This window comes from Fusarium coffeatum (assembly GCF_003316985.1).
Source record: "Fusarium coffeatum strain FIESC_28 chromosome Unknown BRIP53273_contig_357, whole genome shotgun sequence".
Taxonomy (NCBI): domain Eukaryota; kingdom Fungi; phylum Ascomycota; class Sordariomycetes; order Hypocreales; family Nectriaceae; genus Fusarium; species Fusarium coffeatum.
The window spans coordinates 1-22,377 of record NW_022158146.1 but is presented as its reverse complement, the minus strand read 5'-3'; the positions used below and the strand labels follow the sequence as shown (position 1 = coordinate 22,377).

The 22,377-nt window shown below is 48.7% G+C and overlaps 9 protein-coding genes across 9 annotated transcripts; 6 read left to right on the top strand and 3 right to left on the bottom strand.

The window, feature by feature from the left end:
* Positions 1 to 2,820: 2,820 nt before the first annotated feature.
* FIESC28_11060 (uncharacterized protein) lies at positions 2,821 to 3,535 on the top strand (the record flags this gene model as incomplete). Its single annotated transcript, XM_031165190.1, has 2 exons — positions 2,821 to 2,975; positions 3,034 to 3,535. 2 exons carry the CDS (start codon positions 2,821 to 2,823, stop codon positions 3,533 to 3,535), a joined length of 657 nt encoding a protein of 218 aa, XP_031010742.1.
* A 725-nt stretch (positions 3,536 to 4,260) lies between these two features.
* FIESC28_11059 (uncharacterized protein) lies at positions 4,261 to 5,367 on the top strand (the record flags this gene model as incomplete). Its single annotated transcript, XM_031165189.1, has 4 exons — positions 4,261 to 4,322; positions 4,378 to 4,472; positions 4,525 to 5,234; positions 5,290 to 5,367. The coding sequence occupies 4 exons, from the start codon at positions 4,261 to 4,263 to the stop codon at positions 5,365 to 5,367; spliced, it is 945 nt and encodes a 314-aa protein (XP_031010741.1).
* Positions 5,368 to 5,937: 570 nt separating this feature from the next.
* FIESC28_11058 (uncharacterized protein) lies at positions 5,938 to 7,392 on the top strand (the record flags this gene model as incomplete). Its single annotated transcript, XM_031165188.1, has 3 exons — positions 5,938 to 6,718; positions 6,864 to 6,969; positions 7,029 to 7,392. The coding sequence occupies 3 exons, from the start codon at positions 5,938 to 5,940 to the stop codon at positions 7,390 to 7,392; spliced, it is 1,251 nt and encodes a 416-aa protein (XP_031010740.1).
* A 767-nt stretch (positions 7,393 to 8,159) lies between these two features.
* FIESC28_11057 (uncharacterized protein) lies at positions 8,160 to 9,122 on the bottom strand (the record flags this gene model as incomplete). Its single annotated transcript, XM_031165187.1, has 1 exon — positions 8,160 to 9,122. One exon carries the CDS (start codon positions 9,120 to 9,122, stop codon positions 8,160 to 8,162), a length of 963 nt encoding a protein of 320 aa, XP_031010739.1.
* Positions 9,123 to 11,027: 1,905 nt separating this feature from the next.
* FIESC28_11056 (uncharacterized protein) lies at positions 11,028 to 12,943 on the top strand (the record flags this gene model as incomplete). The annotated part of the gene is made up of 7 exons (XM_031165186.1): positions 11,028 to 11,208; positions 11,254 to 11,395; positions 11,456 to 11,793; positions 11,890 to 12,005; positions 12,157 to 12,231; positions 12,287 to 12,453; positions 12,712 to 12,943. The coding sequence occupies 7 exons, from the start codon at positions 11,028 to 11,030 to the stop codon at positions 12,941 to 12,943; spliced, it is 1,251 nt and encodes a 416-aa protein (XP_031010738.1).
* Positions 12,944 to 15,057: 2,114 nt separating this feature from the next.
* FIESC28_11055 (uncharacterized protein) lies at positions 15,058 to 16,755 on the top strand (the record flags this gene model as incomplete). Its single annotated transcript, XM_031165185.1, has 4 exons — positions 15,058 to 15,320; positions 15,370 to 15,537; positions 15,603 to 16,004; positions 16,059 to 16,755. 4 exons carry the CDS (start codon positions 15,058 to 15,060, stop codon positions 16,753 to 16,755), a joined length of 1,530 nt encoding a protein of 509 aa, XP_031010737.1.
* Positions 16,756 to 16,929: 174 nt separating this feature from the next.
* On the bottom strand, positions 16,930 to 17,691 carry FIESC28_11054 (uncharacterized protein; the record flags this gene model as incomplete). Its single annotated transcript, XM_031165184.1, has 1 exon — positions 16,930 to 17,691. One exon carries the CDS (start codon positions 17,689 to 17,691, stop codon positions 16,930 to 16,932), a length of 762 nt encoding a protein of 253 aa, XP_031010736.1.
* Positions 17,692 to 19,228: 1,537 nt separating this feature from the next.
* On the bottom strand, positions 19,229 to 20,556 carry FIESC28_11053 (uncharacterized protein; the record flags this gene model as incomplete). The annotated part of the gene is made up of 2 exons (XM_031165183.1): positions 19,229 to 19,927; positions 19,981 to 20,556. 2 exons carry the CDS (start codon positions 20,554 to 20,556, stop codon positions 19,229 to 19,231), a joined length of 1,275 nt encoding a protein of 424 aa, XP_031010735.1.
* Positions 20,557 to 20,929: 373 nt separating this feature from the next.
* FIESC28_11052 (uncharacterized protein) lies at positions 20,930 to 22,101 on the top strand (the record flags this gene model as incomplete). Its single annotated transcript, XM_031165182.1, has 4 exons — positions 20,930 to 21,102; positions 21,162 to 21,314; positions 21,363 to 21,387; positions 21,442 to 22,101. The coding sequence occupies 4 exons, from the start codon at positions 20,930 to 20,932 to the stop codon at positions 22,099 to 22,101; spliced, it is 1,011 nt and encodes a 336-aa protein (XP_031010734.1).
* Positions 22,102 to 22,377: the final 276 nt, after the last annotated feature.

The window sequence follows — 22,377 nt, the reverse complement described above, 5'->3', positions numbered from 1 at the left end:
TCAGACACAGTTGCAGTAGTGATCACGATCCTCACACGCTTCCTTCTTGTCACTGACATCAGCATGTCAGTATGCATTTATTGAGTCAACTTGTACGGGAATAAAATGTTTCAAATGTCCATTTGACACTGAAACTGGTCTACACTTGCGGTACCTAGCCCATACCACCCTACCTACAAGACATTCAAGGTCTCAAATCCCATATCGACTAGCATTGAGCACCTGATGAGTCTGCGACATACCCTTCCAGGAGAGGACAACCCTTGGCTATTATGCTACGCTCGCTACTCTGTGATTTGCCTCCAAACGAACACGGGAATAAAGCCACATTTTCGATGTCACACAAGGAATCGGATGCGACTCGCCATTGTTAATACGCACGACAAGGATTCTTTACTATTTTCGGCATTGGAAGGATCTTTTCAAACGGACCTGGTATTTTCGTTTGCTATGCAGCTCACCGAATCGAGAAAACGGACCAAGGGATATTGAAACCTCGTCTTGTTGAATCTGACGTATCTTAAGGTCTCACCAGTCGGTGAGCACAAATACAGTACGATGTTCAGTCTTGACGTCGAGGTTGCAAATTGACAAGGTTTGAATGGAAATCTCAAGGGAGACCAGGGAGTAATGTTTGATAATCCCGCTCCTAATGCCGCGGGTACATGATCCGGATTGCCTTATCTTCATGTTGGTGCAAAGAGGCAACGTCGAAAGTCGCATTATCTCTGGGATATTCTTCTTTGAGGATAAAGTCCACAAGGGTCTGCGTCGCTTCTGGGTTTGCGTAAGCAAATGCCTTGGATGCCTAATTATCACGAGCGGCTGAAGCATGGTATATGCTTACTATAACCGATATTGGTGAGTTGCCATCGCCATCCTGCCAAGATACTATACTGCTCAGCAGGTTCCTATATCCGATCATACCGGATACAGACTTGACTCCCATGTACGGTCAGCACAAGTTTGTGTTCTCGTCAGCCTCCATGGAAGGCAAGGGAATGAATTGCTGCCTCCGAATGGCTTTAGACGACATTCGTCAATGACCGACCATACAGGGGGTTATCCCCGGCTCCAACGACCTCAGCGTACCCTGTGGAATCAACGCCCATCTTGTCTCGTTGTCACGCAGGAGACTAAAACAACCTGGTCAGCCCTGCGTGCTTGAGCCATGAGCCCTTGGGCCTCGCGGCTTACGGGACAGCACCCGAGTTGGTTGCCCGTTCAGAGAACAATTCCTATTTGGGTGATCGGGCCCGTCCACCGTCCCGATCCCGCGGTTCGGGAGCTGCATGACAGAGGCATAGAAGGTCAGAAACATTACTGAGAGGGGATATGATGGTGTTGTCACGGGCCGATTGTAACCAACCACAACTCGGACATGGTCAAAGACTGTCATTCACAATACTATTGCCAAAGGCAGCGTGGCTTGATTGCAGTACGCTTGGTGACAGGGCGAGGCAATAGTCGTCTCTGAAACGCCAAAAGTTGATTGGCAACCGGAGCGGTATAAGCGCGTAGTTGGTGATGCTGGAGTGACGTGGGTTACCCAAAGTTAACTCCGTGCTACAGAGACTCTGTTGCCTTCATTATTCTCTCCGATTGTCAACGGCTCTTAACAGAGTCCGACGTTGTGTAACACGACGTTTCGGTCCAAACCCCCATGTCAAGCGTCCTTTGTGTTGAGGCTGAAGGTTGGCATGTGAGCAACCTGTTTCGACTATTGATGCACGTCGCTGCTATTGTCATGGCCAGGGAACGTTCTTTGTCATTGTGTCTTTGTACCTCCGAAGACACTCCAAAACACCCTTCAAGTCTCACAGCATGCCAGCTTCTGATTCGCTCATGACAGTTCGCATCAGAGCCGAACTGAAATGCGACTGTGAGAAACTGCCACGACATATTGTAAGCGAGGATGGTGAGCAGCGTACCTGATGCTGATGTGATGCTACGCAAACTGCCAAGGTCTATCGGTGATCCCGTGGTTGTACAAGGGAGTCAAATGAGAGCATGTAAGTTATGATATGTTATTGTCGAGGCTCGAAGGATTATGGCGGCAAATATTTCCTTTTCGAGTCGACGTACATGACTCTATTGGGAAACGACCGAGGATTGTATTGGTCAGCCAGCAGTTGCTGAACAACCTCAACTGTTGCATACAAGAATTGCTGAGAAGGGCCAAAATACTTACGGTTTAGGCAGCGAAACTCAGGTTTTCCGCATCTCTCAGAATGGGAAACTTTAAAAGATATCTTCCGATATATCGGTCAAGTCTTCATAAGGGAACCATGGTTTGACCTGGATGGAGCCATTGCGAATGATGCCCAGAGTACAAAGCTAAGTCGATAACGGGTTGATGTTCTCATTATAATGCTTTCTCTTGCGCATAGAATTTCTATGTTCATAAATAACTTATTTTGTTTTCAGTTCTATCCAGTTTTATAGAATCAACGCATTTTTGCCCCCAATTTACTGAATCGACATCAGTGTCCAAGATGATATTCAAACACAGTACGCAAACAGTTACATTCTGACACTGTACGATCCGATTATTCAGGGTTTCCAGGCATCCAATCCGTCATCGGTTGGGCACCACCCTCCACTCTGACTCCGACGTTAGTTACGACATCGCAACTTTTCAATCTTTAGGTTCCTACCAGACAAAAGTAAGTGAACAGCACCATAAATACCTCGACAACCCATTTCGACATTTCTTATCACACTGAATAGCCGACTAACATTCCGATTTGCGACAGGCTCGTTTCTTTTACCCCAATAATACGCACATCTTGAATCGCCCACTTCCCGAAACTTTTCGCAATGGCCGGTAAACAGAAAGGCGACAACAGCAAGAAGGTTGCGGGCAATGCCCGCAAGGCAGAAGCAGCTGCCCAGAAGCAAGCCGCGGAGGACTCTCGTCAAGAAGCCGCCGAGGCCGACAAGTGGAACAAGGGAGCCAAGAGCAACGCCAAAAAGTGAGTACCTGATAAATGCTGGTGTAGGTTGTCGAGGTCACTGACGCGCTTCGCGTAGGGAAGCAGCCGCCGCAAAGGCTGCTGAGGCTGAGAAAAAGAAGGCCGAGAAGGCCGCTCTAGAGGCTGAGGATGATGCCAACACTCCCGCAAAGGGCCCCAAGAAGAGCAAGGCTCCTGTCAAGAAGTCGCGCGGTCTTGACCTTTCGCAACTCGACGACGACAAGCCTTCAGACATCAACGCCACCGGTATCGATAACGCCCTCGATGCTCTGTCTCTGACAGGAGGCAAGGACGATGGAAAGGTCGACCGACATCCCGAGCGACGATACCCCGCCGCATACGCCAAGTACGAGGAGCGACGACTCGACGAGATGAAGAAGGACGGCAGCGGTGTCGGTCTGCGTCTGGATCAACGAAAGACCAGAATCCGAAAGGAGTTCGAGAAGCACCCCGACAACCCTTTCAACCAAGTCACAGCCTCATACAACGCCACCAGGGACGACCTGGCGACCATCCGCTCACAGGAGAAGGCCAAGATCGAGCAGCGCCTCGGACGATAAGGACCTCATGTATTTTTCTTTTCATTTTTTCCGGTTTGCGAGGCATGGTACAAAAAGTTTTATGATGGGAATTCGTGTTTAGGGAATACCTAGACCATATGTGGGGTGGCATCTTGCGGCTTCTTTTCACAGCTGAGATTATGCTACGATTTATGATTACGAGTCTCAATGAGGTGGAGTAATCCTGGAGGATAGACTTGAATATAGAGATATTTCTCGTTGGCATGATTGTGATCTTGGATAATTACCCCTCTGGCATGACCCCGCCATGGATCGCGACTAGCAATTATCCCCATGGCAGAAACTTTGGAGGGAGTATAGGGTAGCGCCTGTGGAAGTGGTGTCATGACAATGGATAAGTACTTGTAAAGAGCTGTCATGATCTGCTTTACAACCAAACGGATTCCAAGATGGTACATCAACAGCCAATCTTGTTTAACTTATTCTCAAGGAAATTTCATATTGGTTTATACGTTCGCACGCCCATTTGCAGCTCCTCATGACTTCAACGTTCTAAAGGTACCCCGCTGTCGGTTGATTATTAGCTTCACCGCCTACCAGATCGCAAAGCATAGCTCCTAAGCTGGCGCATGTACCATCATCTAAACAACCACAAAGCTCTATTGCAACCTCAGTATCAGCATTTCCTGTCCCTTTCCAGGCATCCCGACCCCCTTCTTGTTAAAGTACACCATAATCTCTATAGTCAATTGGCTTAATCCACAATGCCGTCTCTAAATATGAGCGCATTGCCTTCGCTGCGCAAACAGCAGCTCCTCTCCGAATTGTTCGTTACGCCGACTAACACTTGCGCAATGGTCTCAGCTAACAGCAAACTCCAGCGCTGGACTCAAGCAGGCTTGTCCCGAGGGCATGTTTGTTAGTCTCACCCCAGGAGATGCCACACTCTGGTCCGGCGTACTCTTTGTTCGCAAAGGTAAGCGATACTATAGCAGTGTCGATGTCGCGATACTGACCAGTCATGATAGGACCCTACTGCCCTGCCATACTCAGATTTCAAATATCTTTCCCCGACTCGTATCCTCAGCTTCCGCCCCTAGTCGTCTTCACGACTGACATGTTCCATCCTCTTATCACACCTTTAACAACATACATGTACACAACCGACATCCAAGAAAGCGGCACCGTGAGCGCATCGGATCAGGAGAGATTACCACCCGGAGGATTCAGCTTGCGCCATGGTTTCCCGGATTGGTTCGGACGAGGTAGACGGAGCATGGCAGAGGCGAGACATACCGACCAACAGCGCCTAACAAGCCCCGACGCTGGTGCAAGCAACTCTACAACACCAGCAGTACAAGAAACACCCGCATACATGCGCACTGGGCACAAGAGTGTTTCGGCTTATGAAGTCCTACACTACATCCGCAGCGCCTTTGACGACGAAGCGGTTCTAGACTCAGTACCCCTTGCAGCAGCAGGAAACCCAGGAGCATGGCACGCATGGAGGACGCACCGAAAAGCAACAGGAAAGCTCGTAGAGGATGAGACAACAGAAGAAGGACAAACCAGCAAGGAGGATGAGCAACAAGCTACAGAGAATACGAAATCTGCAACACCGAGACGGCCTGGAGAATGGAATTGGGATGGGGTGTGGGAGGATCGAGTCAAGAAGAATGTTTCTTCTAGTTTATCAGAGCCCGTTCTTTACGGCGAGACCAAAATGTCGGACGACCTGGTAAGTTTATGCTGTTACTGTTATATTGAGATAGGGACTTTGCTAACTTTAACAGATCAAGTTCCTTGCGATGGAGCATACCGATATCGATTCGGTAAAGGACAATCTTCGCCGAACCCTCGGTCAGATTTAGATGTCGGATAGGGCTATAGGATGGCTATATGCCTTGTTCTAATTGTATGGCGGTTAACTTTTCATTGATGGGCTTTTACTCGGATAGTTGAGCGATTGAACGTAAACGGGTTAGTGTGTTGCTCTGATAGTATTATTTTGTAAGATGAGGAAAGAGTGGTGAAATGAACTCTCATGTCGAGCCTGCCAGTTGCTTCTCGGATTGCTTTTATGATTTCTCACACCGCAGGAGCAACTCTGATACCCCCAAGATATTGGCTCCGTCCCCTCCATTAGAACCATTACAAAGAACATTCCTTCTTCAAAGACATTATCATCTTCCTGCTTTTTGTATGAATAATGCTTCCATTCTATCTCTCGGGTTTTCATTGATTTGAATCATTGTCGACGCCCGAGTTAAGTTGAGCAGAGATATCAGATTGTCATTTGTCCAGCCTACAACATTTTTGCTACTGCCAGTATCCAACCATCAAGCAACACATCGAAAGAAGTAGATTGCTCGCACGAGAACGACTGAGCAGGACAGCTTTTTATTGTAAATCGATCTTACTGGCAAAGACTTGCACATACAATGACGACCCGTGGCTACGACCTCCCCTTTTGGGTGGATCTGGATACCCTTGACCGTACAACTTTACACGAGAAACCGAGTCCGCTCAGAGTTACGGGATATAACGAGAACTTGCGACAAGATACCCAGCATGCAGAAAATTCATTCAAATACAATAGCATGAAGCACTGCCAAAGCTTCCAAGGAGACGGGCCACTGACGGTTGCCAAGAGACGAAAGGTTGACACACAGCCATCAACTACAGGAAAAGAGAATGTGAGGACACTCAATAACAATTCGACCCCGAATGCTTATACAAGCCGAAACATGCATGAGGCCAAGTACGGGACGCAATATGGTAGTTCGCCTCGATTTATTGGAGCCACACCTTCGACGCAACTATCAGTCAAGAAGAAGAGACAAGCACAGGTACATACGAGGGCACAGCTCGACCAGAACCGCTCAGGATCTCCTTTCTCATGCAATACTTTGCCGGCGGCATACGAGATGCGACGCCCTGCCATGATACGCCCACCATTGAGCAACATATATGACAGAGACTGTATGCTCAAGGAAGAGTTGCCCTTTTCGTCTCGTACAATAGGCCAAACAGAGTATCTTTCACCCCCTGGAAGCCACTTTCCATCATCGTCATCACCACTTGATAGCTTCACCACCCTGCCGCGTACGATGGAGGTATCTTACCAGGCACCAAACATCAAAATTACACCGGAAGTGACCGCTATCGAGGCGGGCCGTGACACGTTTTGGGTAGCTATTGAGATCTCGGCTACCCCTAGGCGTACGCCAGAGAGGAATATCCAGCCAGGAGCCCGTTAGGAGAGGCCCGATCTATTCATGGATCTGGCTGGCTTGACCCAAGACGACCACGAGTGTGGGTGCCAAAGAACTGCCCTAGAATGATCGAGTACTCACGGAGAACATAGTTGAAAAGCCATCTGAGCATGACTGCCTTCGCGATCTGAATGTTCAAGTCCTACCCACAGAACGGTCGTCGATCGTTCGGATTTTACAAGAACAGCCGTTTCCCCTGTAAGTGCAGAGTAAAAGGAGTCACGGACTGAAAGAAGCGCTCGCTGACCAGCCAACAGTGACCGCCTGGACCCTGGATCCAGTATCTTCCTTCTAGTCAAGATAAGAGTCCATGTCGCTAAAGGGATGCAAAAAGAGAGACAAGAATATACATCCCAAGAGATTGATGACTTGATAGAAGCACTCGAAGAGGAGCTCGGCGACTCTACCGTGAGCTATATGACGGTGCGAATGTCACATCGCCTTTCAGCCTTTCCAGAATCTCACGATATGGGAAGCATGAGCGGCGAGACGCTCACCATGAACAGCAAGATCGAGACAGTGGCCACGGCCTCTGTCAAAGTACACAATGCTATGTCACTTTGGTCTCCTGCACCAGTTTCAGAGCCCAATCCGTTGTTACCACTGATCGAGAGACACTAGGGTGCCACAAACGCGAGGGAGGTATTAAGACGAATTGCTGCTGTAAGTCACTTTAGTCTTCATAGAGGTATCGGCTAATTGAGTATCAGCCGGATAATGAGGTGCCGAGAACGCAGATACAAACCCCTCTGAGTTATAGGCACACTCCTTCTATTCCCCAGAGAAACGCAAGTCTTCAGCGGCATCGCGACAAGGTCAGGCTTGATCACATAGCAACGCTATCTCGATCGCGTTCCCGCTCCCGACAGGGAACAAGAGAAGACTCTTCCAGATGTGGCAGTTACGTGTCAACTTGCACAACGAGGAAGAACCCAGAAGCCCCGCTGGCGCTGAGGCTCGACAGGGACATGGGGGCAGGCAGTCCAGCCTCCACACAATCGAGAGAAGCGGAATTCTCCCACGATGGAACCAAGTTTTCTTCTCTCCGGGGTCAAAGAAGTTCTTCGAGAGAATCTGACATCAGCACGTTGTGGAAGAGGCGGTCACTGGTAGGGGTCGAGACTCTGAGGGGGCTATTCCCCTCGATGGCGTATTTGTCGACACCAGCTCAAAATGGGGAAATTAACCGTGAAACAATGCGCGAGGACAATAAAGAACGCCGAACAGCGACTCCGGCCCGTGGTAAAGGTAGAAAAGAGACAAGTAAATGGGGTTGGGCGACATGGTTTTAGAGAGTAGGCAGAGCAGGAAGGTCCGTATACGTAGTGGGATCCGAATCGATTGTTTCTGTTGGTTTATTTATGAAAGAAAATTTGGCACTACCTTGACTATAGTTCGTCCTTCCACGGAATAGAGATCTGGGCGCCCTTGCGCGCAACAGTCAAGGCAGCTGCTCGATTAGCCGTGGCGACGGCGGCTTCGATATCAAACTGGCCACCTCGGGCGGCTACAGCCGCCAGGGAGTAAGAACCAACAAAGGTGTCTCCGGCGGCTGTAGTGTCCACTACAGACGTCTTAGTGGCAGGAAGCAATGCGCTCTGGCCTTGCTTGTTGACGAAGTAGACGCCGCGACCTCCCAGAGTGATGATGACATTGTGGACTCCGCGATCGATGAAGACCTTACCAACACGGTTCAAACCGTCAAGGTCATCGAGTTCAGATTCAGCACACTCTGCAAGAATCGCCGCCTCGGTCTCATTAACCACAAGATGGGCTAGCCCATCGTAAGCATCCATAGGCAAGGGCTGAGCCGGGGCTGGGTTAAGAAGAACGGGCACGCCATCCCTCTTAGCGACCTTCAAAGCCTGCATGACAGTATCGAAAGGAATTTCGAGCTGCATGATGAGGAGGTCAGGGCGGGGCCCCGGAAGAGTCTCGAAGTCGGCAGGTTGAAGAGCATGGTTGGCCTCAGGAGACACAATAATACGGTTCTGACCAGAGGGCTCATCGACAATAATGATAGCAATTCCAGACTTCTGGTCCTGGCGCACGGAAACTGCATCAACAGCAACGCCAAAAGAGCGAAGACTGTCAAGCAGGAGGGTACCATAAGGATCCGCACCCACGGCGCCCACCATGGAGACGTTGGCCGAAGGGTTTGACAGGTCAGAATCCCGGGATAACTTGCCGCATGCGACAGCCTGGTTGGCGCCTTTACCGCCAGGCGAAGTGTTGAAATGGGTAGAAGTGAGCGTCTCACCAGGTAGGGGATGGTGTGGGACGTAGGAAACGAGATCCATGTTGAGAGAGCCCAGGACCGTAATCTGCGGAGCGCTAGCGTGAGAAGCCATGATGAAAAAGAGTTCGAGACGGTTTGCCGCGGCTAAAAGAGCAAGGTGGCAATGGGTTTCAAAGCGACGTTTCCACGAGAGGAGACGTTATTACTGAACCGTTTGCGAAAAAGTTGAGGCGAGTGGATAGCCTGAGGGGTGTAAGAGTAAGAGGGCGAGCGCGTAGCGAAATAAGACTCGCAGAGATCAATGCTTCTTTGGATGTCTGTGCCCAAGTAGCTATCGTGATGACGCCGTGAGGATTGTTTGATTCAATTGATGTTGCTGGGTATTTGCGGTGAAGAATTCCATGACTTGTCGTCTTGTCCAAGAGTCAGGTGCAATGTGCGACTAACCCCGCCTGCCCCAGTAAGGCTAACTACCTCATAGAGGGGTAGTTAGAGGGGCAGCGCCGTTCATGTGGAAAGTGGAAAGCCCGTGCAAGCCACGTTGTTGTGGAGTGATCTTGCCAACTTCCATCCGTCCATAAGGAAAGTGCAACGGTGTTACGCGATGGTGATCATGTCGGGCAAGTCGTCTACGAGAAATTCTGTACTCACGGAAAGTAGCGCATGTGAGGCTTTCACAGTTAGGTAAAATTATACCAGTCTAAGGACTTTTTCTTGGTGGTCGATGGATTTTACGGATGGGCGGCCCAATATAATCCCACGTTGTATTAGCGCGCGTGAAGTACAGTAAACGACGACGGTCCTACTCCGACGGCCCAATGGAAAACCTGGATCAAGTGCCGGTTTACACACTTTAGTGTCGGCACCGAAGCACATCTTCGTCTCATTTCAGTGAAGTTTACCGAAGATCGATAGCCCAAAGCCAGTGAAATAGGTAACGGCCCCTGGTGTAGAGCGACGGTGGTAACGGCAACTAAGGTTTGCAGAATCACTAATCTTGTTTAGCAGCTGAGCTAGGCCAACCAAATCAGTAGACACTTATCCATAGGAAAGCCAAATCATGAATGGCGTCTCTCAGGGGACCTCTGTTTTGCGCCCTTGGGAACTTTGCCTTGGCTCTGATGATTCGGACCTCAGCTCCTGATAGCGTTTTGTTAGATCAGAAGCTATCCGAAGATGGAAAGCAGCGCGGGAGAGAGCGGAATCATGCTGATGATGCGTTGCGTGGTTGCGTCGAATAAGTGCCCGGTCGATCCCGTAGAAAGCCCACTAAATTACCCATCTATCCATGAGCAACCACCAGGATGTCTGAAGGATTCGCCGCTGGAAGTATGGGAGAGTGATTTGTTGTTCTGTTAGGTATGTCACCTGCAGCTACAGGGCAGTCTAGGGTCTGGGCCCGATGCAATGGAACCGAAGTCTTTAGCAGACGGGAAGCTCTTTAGACCTCAGTAGTTCAACCAAATCAGGTGACGTACAGTAATTGTTGAGACTAAATATGATCGTCGCGTAGTAAAGGGCGGGCATCTTGGAGGCTGATATCCACAAACTGCACCACCTGGGTCTCGGGAAAATCCCGATGATGGGCGTCAGGATATCAAACAAATGAATTGGTATCTGTAGAAGCATAAGAGATGGAATGGTTCAAGTAGACATCCCGAGGCAGACAGCCCTCTGGACTACCTGGGCACCTAAGAAGCGACTGCCCATTTGGTTGCACCTGCCTGACTGTGCAAGGAAGCTGCCAAGGAGCGTTGGGTGTTATCCTGTTACCGAAATGGAGTGACCTTAGGTATGTTGTGGCTCTAGGCTTCCCGTGGGAGGGTCCATAGATCCTTCCTGACGGGATGGATGACAATGATTCACTGAAGGAAGGGACTATTGATGTAGCCAAGTGCTTGCTCAACTGTCATTTTCTTTCGAATCATTTCTCTTTGCTCTGCGTCTTCCTTAACAACCCGTGGATGCGCTTCTTCAATTACCAGCTTGACTCGCTCACGACAAGATACTGCCTATCATGATAGAGCAATTTTGCCTGGCTCTTTTCTTTGTGGTGTTGTTACTATTTTGGGCTAGACACTCTCAACCGAAGCTTCCCCTACCACCCGGACCTCCATCAGAATTTCTTCTTGGTCACACCCGCGTTATACCCCAGGAGAACGCCGCCAAAGTATATTCAAGATGGTCCAAAGAGTACAGTGAGTTTGCGTCGTTCTAAATTAAAGCGACGCTACTGACATTAGTTTCAAAAGACTCGGATATCATCCATGTCAGGTCTTTGGGCCGCTCTACGATTGTTCTTCACAGTGCAGAGCTTGCCAAGGACATTCTGGAGAAGAAGGGCGCCAATTTCAGTGACCGACCCAGATTCACTCTATTGGAAGTGTAAGTGAGACCCCTGGACTCTAAAATCTATGGCATTGTACTCATGTGGATTTCTGGCAGGATGGGTTGGGGCAAGACATTGACCTTTCTCCCGTTTGGTAAATGTTGGCAAATGCACAGAAAGTTCCTCCAGACATCCTTTAGCAACACCAGCGTTCGAAAATGGCATGAGCTGCAGAGGAACGAAGCCCACCACACGGTGAAGGATATCATCGAAACCCCTGATACATGGGAAAAGTCCCTGCGTCGATTCGCGGTGGCCATTGTTTTGCAAGTGAGCTATGGCACCAAAGTAACAAGTGACGACGACCCGTATATCCGAATTGCCAACGATGCAATGTATGCCACCGGTAATGGTGGAGTTCCTGCAAATAGTGTTGTCGACCTAGTTCCCCTTGGTACGAGTACCCAGTACCTTGTCTAACCAATTTCGTCCAGCAACTCAGTTTGCCAGACAGGGGTTCAACGTATGTTTGCTAACTGGCCGAGTCTAGTTCGTTATCTCCCCGATTGGCTTATCCGTGACTGGTCTCTGCGATTTGCTCGACAATGGCAATGGGCTATCACGAAATTACACGATGTTCCCTTTGCTGCCGCCTTGGCTGAACATGTAAGTCGATCGCATGTGGATGAAACACTCTGCACATCACATATACTCGACCAAAGCGTTGACTTAACTCTTGACACGCAATGGTCGTTCTTCAACCAACACATCTCTTACACACCAGCTACTACATCTGTATGATTACAATAAGTTACAGGGATGTGAACAAGATTGGACTCTAGACGATATCAAAGGAGCTGCAGGCGCGGTTTTCATTGCAGGCACAGACACGGTGAGCTTACTTGACCATAACGATTGATTTTGAAAACTGAAATCTTTGCCCACAGACATGGGCAACTTGTGTTATATTTATCCTCAACATGGTTCTTCACCCCGAGATACAAAAGAAAGCACAAGCTGAGCTTGATGCTGTGATTGGATCTGGTAAACTGCCTCGATTCTCAGACCGACCCCTTTTACCGTACATCGAGCACATCGTGCAGGAGACTTACAGGTGCGTTTGAATTGCAAAACATTTACCAACAGTTCACCGCAAGCTGACCTCAGTCTGTCTGAAAAAGATGGTCGCCGTTGGCCCCTTTGGGTCAGTTTCCTGGGATGGGCATCTAGGAACACACAACATCTAACTCACCACAGGGATCCCACACAAATCACTTCGCGATGATACTTACCAGGGCATGTTCATTCCTAAAGGTATTTGTGGCAAAATCCACCTCCTTTTCGTAAGGTGTAAACGACTAATAATCAGTAGGGTGAGAACACTTTTCTTTGATACTATCACGATCGTCGTCCATGTCTATGAAGTGGGGAAAGTACTGACAAAGCTCAGAACTGTTGTCTACGCCAATGCCTATGCTATAGCGCATGATGAGCGGGTCTACAAAAATCCACAAGACTTCAACCCTGACAGGTATGGCGGGGGCGAACCATATCCCATCGGCAACTTTGGATTCGGACGTCGGTACGTGCTTGACCAGCGCTAATTGAAGCCCGAGTCGCGGTTCCTAACAGCAGCTTCTAGAGTTTGCGTCGGTAGATTTCTGGCAGACAACAGTGTTTGGATCATGGTAGCAACAATGCTCTCCACGCTGGAATTCTGCAAGAAGGTGGCTCAAGATGGAACACCAATTGAGCCTCGAGTTCAATTTACCAATGGTGGAACCTGGTCGGTCAATCCCTCCCCACGACATATCCCTGCCCTGCCTCGACCCCACAGTCCCTTAAATACTACCTTACTTCCTTGCTAGCTTGTCACTTCGGCAATATGAAACATCTTCGGTGACGAATTTACTGACGATCTCGGATACCAGTCACCCGGAGCACTTCGATTGTGTCATCAAACCGCGAACTTCCAAGGCTGAGGCACTCTTCAATACCAACTGAGAATAGTGAGAAAGCAATCTCTACCAGAAACCATAGCATGCAAATTTACAGAAACAAACTCGTCAAGTTGGGCCGATGAACCTAGTACGTCGTGTGCCGTCACCTCGACTTACCATTGCGATCTAACTTATTACAGTCAAGCGCGGCGCTTCATTTCTTATTGAGAGATGCACCTTTTTGGAATCAGCATCACATTTCTTGCGCTATTGCAACTCTGTTGACACTAGTCATTCTGCAGTTTCTGCAAATCCAGGGCCCAGTTAGCAGGGGTTGCTATTAGCTTCAAGGCTTTCTCTTAAATGAGCTGTCATATCATTCTGTCGTTCTAAACTTACAGTGAACGAAAGGATTGCTAGTGTCTGGAATAGGTATTAAAGCGCGAGTGATGGCGTTAATAGACTAGCCAGTTGGTGCTCTTTCCAGGGATTCATATACGGAAGAAGTACTTTGATGTGTTCCTCTGTGTTCTTTCCTAATTCTTGACAACCAAGGTAGGTAGCAAGACTAAAGCTTCAGATCTGCACACCTCATCCATTCCGCTTCCCCTGTAAGACCTAACATCTATGATCCGTTCATCATTTAGTGGGCCTGAATTGATGTACGTGGTAGCGAGAGTAGGGAGCAGAAGCTTATGTGGTTGCTCTTGAGTCATGGTATATTATAATCCATGAGACGCGTAACTACTCACTGTGACAGGGCTTGGTTATGCCAGCCAAACAAGGATGGAGCATGTCTGGTTTGTCCCCGTTATCAGGCTTTACTACCGACGGCAGTAAGTCTGTGCCTCCCTTGGTATCCGACATGCAGGTAGTCTATTGTAGACAATAGCAGTGCCCGAATATATTAATGGATACCCAGTATCAGTGCTTGGCTTGACTCGATTGAAGAAGATCGTCCGGATGCGTGTCAGATTCTGGATACCTTCGCACAAAAGCAATTGTACACGATATGGTTTCTGTTCCTGGATGCCCTAGCAAGCATTTGGCATGCGCGTTTTCACATGCATACCTACAACGTTGCCAAGCATGTGTTCCTAGACGGGCCGTAGTACCGCCATTTACACCAGTAATATGCAGGGTGATGATCGCCGAAGGATCACTTGTCAAGGATGGATTGTAGTTGGTAAGCATGCAAATGAAGAAAGCCCTGCCGTTGTTTTGGTGGTTGTGTGGGCCGGTCTTACCGGATGAATATTCATCAAACAACCACTTGAATCCCTTGAGAAGCTAGAAGATCATAGTGGTTTAGCCCCGAGGGAGTTGCACAACCAACCTTATTAGGTTCTAGGGCGGCTTCAGGATCCAACTGGCTCGTCACATTTGCTTCCAAGACACCAAGCAAACTGTGATCGGAACAAAAGCCGAATTGTCGTGATGCATTGTAGAGATCCGAGTTAAACCCGTCCCTGGATCCGATTGTGGGTTGAAACGAGACAGACCTGGTTTTTGGCACACCTCCTGTGCTCTGTAGGCTAAGGGTCTAGTTTGGGGTTTGATCTGTGAGTTTTGTCAGTTTACCAGCAAGTCTGTGGCGGGCTGTTCGTAGGGTGAGATGCACTGCATTGCACTGCAGAAAGACGGAAAGCTCATGAGCATGTTTGCTGCGGTCCGCATTTGAAGGCTGTATCAAATATCCATTTTTGAGAGCTCCAGCGAGCCGCGCTCTTCCTTACCCCATCACACAACAAATACCACAAGCCGCCACTGAACAGACAATGACTGCGCAGAAGGACCTAGAGGCAAACCGCGAACACGATGTAGCCATCAACACGACAACCAACATGGGAGACGAGAACATGCACAGTATTTCAGAGTCTGGGAACAGAATAACCAGTTCTCTTTCGAAATGGTACAAGCTGTTACTTGAGGCGGGAGTCGAGGAAAATGGAATTCGACCAGTACCACCAGAGGGAAGAACTGAGACGCAACTCAGTAACCTCTTCACAGTCTTCTTCACCTGCTTACTATGCATTCTACCGTTAGTTGCGGAAACTGTAGACAATATTCCCGGAGCTGACAATGAGAAGGTTACCCACTGGAGCCCTCGGCACGGTCGTATACGGCTTGGGTCTGCGAGATGTTTCGTTGATCATCATCTTCTTCAATATTGTGACATGCCTACCCCCGGCCTTCATCAGTCTAGGAGGATACAAAACGGGAATGCGGCAGATGATACAAGCGAGATACTCGTTTGGGTAAGTCTTGGACCTGTATTCGTTTGGAGACCGCCGCTGATGCTGCATGTGTCCGACTCTTGCAGTTTATATCTCGGTGTCATACCACTACTTCTTAATGCTGGTACGGTAACTGGGTTCTCGCTCATTGGATCAATCGTGAGCGGCCAGGCTATCGCTTCTGTGAATGAAGAAGCCAACATCAGCGTCAATGTAGGCATCGGCATTGTCTGCATCCTCAGCTTCTTGCTCGCCTTCATGGGCTATCGAGCGCTTCATCTGTGGCAGCGATGGCAGTGGCTACCAAATCTGGTTGCCATAGTTATTGCCGTTGGCTGTGGTGGAAAGCATCTGGTAGACCAGGCTGACCATGACCCGGCAACTGTGAAGACTGTCATCGGGTATGGGAGTCTCATGGCAGGGTATTTCATGACCTTTGGAGGAACCGTCTCGGATTTCACTGTATACCACAACCCCAAAGAAGCCAAGTAAGTGCTCATGCCTCCACGACAAATTGATGCAGCGAGCTGACAGCGTAACAGGCGAAAAGTATTTACCTGCGTATATCTTGGCTTCCTAATCCCTTCGACGCCCTTGCTCATCCTCGGAGCTGCTATTGGAGGTGCTATTCCAAATGTCGAGTCGTGGCAAACAGCCTGGGATGGTTACGGGATAGGCGGCGTCCTGGCTGAGATGCTCCGACCAGCTGGTGGGTTTGGCAAATTCGTTCTTGTCGTGCTTGCAGTGAGCATCGTGGGAAACATGGTGCTGGGCTATTATTCGGTCGCTTTGTGTTTACAAATGCTTGTTCCCATTTTCACTAGGATACCACGGTTTCTCTTCATTATCGCCACGTTGGCTATTATGATCCCAATGTCCATCTATGCGGCAGCGCAATGGGAAGAGTCCTTGACAAACTTCCTGTCTGTGATTGGCTACTGGGCAGGATGCTTCGACGCTGTGATCATCGAAGAGATAGTGGTTTTCCGAAACAAAGACTACAGCTCGTTTGACTCAAAGATATGGAATCAAGGACGAAGACTTCCGACCGGTCTGGCTGCCATTGGTGCTTCAATCATCAGCCTTGGGTTGGTCGTCCCTTCAATGGACACGCCATGGTTCACCGGACCTATAGGTCGGCAAATTGGCGACATTGGCTTCGAGTCGGCTTTTATCGTCACCGGGATCGCGTACTATCCTCTCCGAAGCTTGGAAATCAAGCTGATGGGTCATGTCTGACCAAAATGACCGGCACCTAATATCAAAACATCGGAGAACTCAAAGCCTCTCTGATATCTCATTCATGGACAGTGACAGGAAGGCGGCATCATTGTGCTTAAGGACGGTAGAGGCAAATACAGTCAGGAACGTATAGGCGGAGGCGTGATTGTATATAGAGCCTAATTTTGGGCACTAGCTGTGCAACGTGCCACACAAGACAACGTCTTCTCCGAAAGGATGCCACGAGACATTGGATAGTCTCGCGGCTGGGATAGGGGTTCCGGCTTGGTCTTGAAGACGGTCTGGAGACACTACTACTCCTCCCTGACCAAGCCAAGTAGGTGCAATGGTAACAATTACAGAGTCAATTGAGTCGTGAAACCGAGGATCGAGCAATGAGTTGATAATCTGACCGCCTCCCTCTACCATAACACTGGGAAGATTCTCGTGAAGTAGAGCGTTAAACACATCGCGCCAGTCGAAGCGCATTCGGCCATTAGGCCCCAATGTGGTAGGTACGTGGATGTATTTGCCGCCATGCTCCTCGAGTACTGCGACACTCGTGGTAGGTAAGCTCTGGGCATCCACTCCGGTTAGTACGTAGGGAGCCAGGCCATTGTTAAGACGCGCCACTTCCAGGACTTTGTCTGCATGGCTAGGAATCCAGCGAAGATGGGGATCAATAACAATAGGCCGGGGTTGGCTCGTAGCACCACTGATGCGGCAATTGAGAGCCGGAGAGTCAGCCAGAAGGGTAGAAACGCCAATAAGGATTGCAACATGACGGGAACGAAGGTAGTGCGTCATGGCTTTAGAGTCAGGCCCAGAAAGTCGAGTGCGGACGCCAGGTGCCAAGGATAGCGAAGAATCGAGCGAGGTAGCAAAAGTCAGAGTCACGAAAGGTCGTGACGAAGGCTCAGATGCCGTAGTCGGTGGTAGACGGGCCTCTAGCATGGCTGCCGAGGAGGCAGGAAAGCTAAGTTCCGACATGCTGTGTCCTTTCTTGACAGCTCAGGAAGATGAAGAAGAATTTGTTGAAGTTGCTTATGACGTCAGATTCTTCACCCACTCCTTGAGAAGTTGCGTTGAGTTGTCTGTAAGGAAAGAATTGCTTTAGCAGGTTCCTCTGGACCAAAACAACGGACGGGCTTGTGACGAGACGAAGTTGGGATGAGGTGAGGTTGAAATTGACTTTCCTAATGGGAAGGGGCCATGACACTGACAGAATCCCAGTGGCTGATCTTGAGCGGACGGATGTCTGACAGCGGAAAGAACGACCCACCTGAGTCTTGGCAATCGGAAGCAATATCCGTTCGTTATTAAGACAACCTCTGAACCAGTATTTCTGCGACAACCATTAATCAAATTTAAAGTCAGATCATAGGTACAAAGAACTTCAATAACCTTCGTGTGTACTGCTTTGTTTTGACCGTGCAGCCTGTAGCATGATAGAATCTAAGCCCTCAGCTTTGTTGTTGATCAACTGGTTAAAATACTTGGGAATAACTTGTACATAAAGTCGCTTTTACTGGACAGCATCAACCAATCAATTCTTGACTTTGGTTTCTTGATGCAACTGTTAGATAGCGTGAAGGGTTGGTGGCCAGCCTCAACCTGTAAAACCTCCAACGGGCCTTTAAAAGAGTATCAATATGTCCCAGGTGCCCATTTCACCCAGTCGCTGGTCTCCCACTGCCTTGAAAAACACAAATTCATTAGAGCAAAAAGTGTTCGAAATTCTCTAATGCTATCGTAAAGCAACTTTCGAAGCTACAAATAGACGAGTGCGCTAGTATCAGATATGAAGTTGGATACGAGGGCGGCAAAGTCACATGAATAGAGGCATCTGCGGCTATTGCGGGGCAAATCAAGAAGATCTAAGACAATTAAACCGGATTCTTGGGTCTGATCTCGATGCTAAGCTGTACTGACAAGATTATTTACTGCCAACTGTGTCGGCAGTCACGAAGTTGAGCTCATAGAGCGGGTGAAGGGCCAGTTCAGTTTCATCTTGATACCAGATCGTCAAATTAGCCTAAAGTGGACTTTAATAAACTTAATATAAAACTCCAGGATTTGGTTCTTCAAGAGTGTCGCGATAAGTCCTTCTTTATTTACTTACCTCGCTTTGGGGGAGTGGTTGCGTGTGAACTTTCTGGAAGCTGAAGTCTACGCTCTGCTGCAAAAGAAGAGATCGTTCAATTCTTATGTAAGGGGCAAATTCACGCTCTTAATTTCAAACGCATGTGTTTAAACGTGCCTCAAGCAAAACGTTCTTAAAATATCCAGTGTATTGAATACTCACAGCCCAGCTACACACCACCAGTAACCCACTATTGCCTTTCACGTGCCCAGAGTCAGCACTTCTACGAGAAACGAACATACAATACTATCATTTTACTATCAATTTACTCATGAATATATTCGGTCATCAGCATTGTTCCAAAACCTCGTGATCGTTGAATCGTTACAAGAGGGAAGACAGCTATTGCTACGCGTTACCCAACTTCTTCTTAAACAGAGGATTCCCATCATCATCAAACTCCGCCCACTGAAAGAAACCACAATTCTCTTGCCCCGGAGAATTAGCATAGCACATCCAAAAGTATCTCCCAAAATTATCCTTCTTCTTCGTCACAACCCTTAGCACACACGGTAGCCCACAATGGCATCTGGGCGTGAGCTTGGGGTGCATGTTGGCGCGGTAGTCTCGGTACGTGATGTTGATACGAGTTGTTCCTGAGATAGGATGCGGATCGATAGATAATGCTGGTGCAATGCTGTGCTTCCATTCTTCCTGCATCTCAGCGTGCATTACTAGCAGCGAGTTGTGGGGAAGGTGAATCGATATTTGACCCTCTGCGTCTTGGTCCTCGGTAGTTCTGGTATCGTTGTCCTTGGGAAGTATTCTTCTGACACGAAACTCGCGAGCAACGCCCAAAGAAATCGATCCGATGACAGCTCTTGGACCAAGGTATGTCAGATGATCGCTATGCCAGCCCACGTTCTGCTGCGGACCTATATAGGCATTGACAAAGGCCGAGTTTGGAACCCAAGGGTTCGGGGATTGATATTTCAACTTCTTGCCGCCAGGATACCGAATCTTGATTCGTTTCTGAATCTCAGCGTTGACAGCTTCTTGTACTTTTGGCTTCACGTTGACAAGCTGAGGTGTGATTCGCCGGACATCCTACATACGATTAATCAAATGCTCCATGTTACGTCTTACATGTGGATATCTACCGTGAGCCGACCACCATTGTAGTGATACTCTGTTTTCTGACGCTGAATCTCATCATAACTTTCAACGTAGAAGCTAGATGTGTGAGGGCTAGCAACTACATTTTCGAATAGCTGAAATGTGATTCTCTCGAAGGTTTTTGATTCTTCGAGTAGCTCTTCCAGTAAGAGGTTGGCCTCTTCAGGAGGCAGGAAGTTATGGATAATAGTGCATGGGGTATGCTCAGCTACGTCCTCAGGGTCGTAAAGATGTAGAGTACTTCCCGCTTTAGACTTGAGCTTCTTCTTAGTAGGTGTACTAGAGTCACTTGTCGAGGAGGTATATTGTTTCAAGGATTGTTGGTATCCAACGACCCGGGGACCCTTCTTCACAGGGACCTGGACTTTAAGTGACGCTGATGCTTCACAGACGGATCCATCATGCGCCAGTAAGATATCAAGCAAGTATTCTTGATCGAGCTGTGGATGCAGAGACGACAACAGTGCCAACTTGACTTCGGTTGACTCTTCTGGTTCCGTGTTTTGTGATCGCAGCTCTGGAGATGCTTTCCGTTTTGGGCGTGTCAAGAAAGCTCTCATAGTCTCAATCGCGTAACGTCATATGCGATCCCTGCTGGCAGTAAATTCTTGGCACGTAACCAGCATATCGTGATAGTAAAGGGAAAGGGGTAGCAGAGTAACGCGACACTCGTAAATTACAAGACACGAAAGCACGTGATACTCATTAAGTGCTTTCAGTTGGTCGATAGCCCCGTTCATGACGCAGACCCCGGTTAGACCTATACTCAGCACCTGCCCCGCGGCCCGGTGTGGTTCCCGAAACCGAGGCACATGTCAGTAGGTGTAGCTTCGAGGGGAAGCTCTCCAATCCCAGGCAAGCAATTGTCTACCGTAGCTTCGCTCTACCATAATACAACTCATAATAAACGCGCCTGTTCTCCCCTCCGGCACCATGGCTGCAATGCTAGAATATCGAACGCAAGGGTATAATCCCTATGCCGTTAAATACTCCCCATACTACGACTCTCGAATCGCCGTCGCGGCATCTTCCAATTTTGGCATTGTAGGCAATGGTCGCGTATTTGCGCTTGCGTTAACAGCGCAGGGCGTTCAAGTTGAGAAAACGTATGCGATGTTCTAGGATGTTGAAATGCTGGGCAGAGACTGACTTGGCTGTGTCGCAGGTTCGATACAAACGATGCGCTGTACGATTTGGCTTGGTCTGAGATCAATGAGAACCAGATGATTGTCGCTTGCGGTGATGGATCGTTGAAACTTTTCGATTTGGGCGTCAACGATTTCCCCGTTATGAACTTCCATGAACACAAAAGAGAAACGTTCTCGGTTTGCTGGAACCCTATAACTAAAGATACTTTCATATCCAGTTCCTGGGACGGTACAGTCAAAATCGTACGTCCAGTCGCATTCAATTCACAAAGGAATCCAAAGACTAATTCTTTATAGTGGTCACCGACACGCAACCACTCGATAAAGACGCTTCCTATTGGAACTTGCACTTACAGCACCTCCTTCTGTCCTTCCAGCCCCGCCTTGATATCCGCTGTGTCCTCCGACTCTCACCTGCGCATCTTCGACCTCCGAACACCATCATCGGCCAAGTACCATCTCACAGCGACAATACCCGTCCATGCGTCAGGGCCTCAACCATCGCCTGGTGCTTCTGCACCAGCCGAGATCCTCACCCACGACTGGAACAAGTACAGAGATACGGTCATAGCTACAGGTGGTGTAGACAGAGTTCTGCGAACCTTTGACATACGGAATCCCAGTGGTGGTCCCATGTCTGTTATGCAGGGTCATGAATATGCTGTTCGACGACTTGCATGGAGTCCTCACTCAAGCGATACTCTCATCAGTGCCAGTTACGATATGACGGTGCGTTTATGGAACGACGGGTCGACGCAGCAGCAACAACAACCACAGGGTCCAATGATGGCACCTTCAATAGGTACTCAGATGGGTATCATGAATCGGCATACCGAGTTCGTTACAGGAGTTGATTGGTGTCTGTTTGGCATGGGTGGTTGGGTAGCTACAGTTGGCTGGGATGAGAGAGTGTTACTGTGGGACGCCAATATGCTAATGGGACAGCGAATACCATGATCTTTATATTCGCTTTGTTAGTTTGGCGTTATCTGGAGTAAGCGTTCGTGGGCCTTTGTCTCCCATGTCTGGTATATTCTACGGGTTAACGTTTATAATTGTCTCACAGTATCGTATGTAGCCTGTCGTCAAGGAACAGTGATTCGAGGACTCCAAAACTCAGGCATTGATTCAGTCCATGATTCGATAACTTAGTGATTCAGTCCCCCAGCAACAACTCAGGTCGCCAAGGTATCAGACGAATTGGCCGCAGCGAGCATAAGAGATGAAATACTT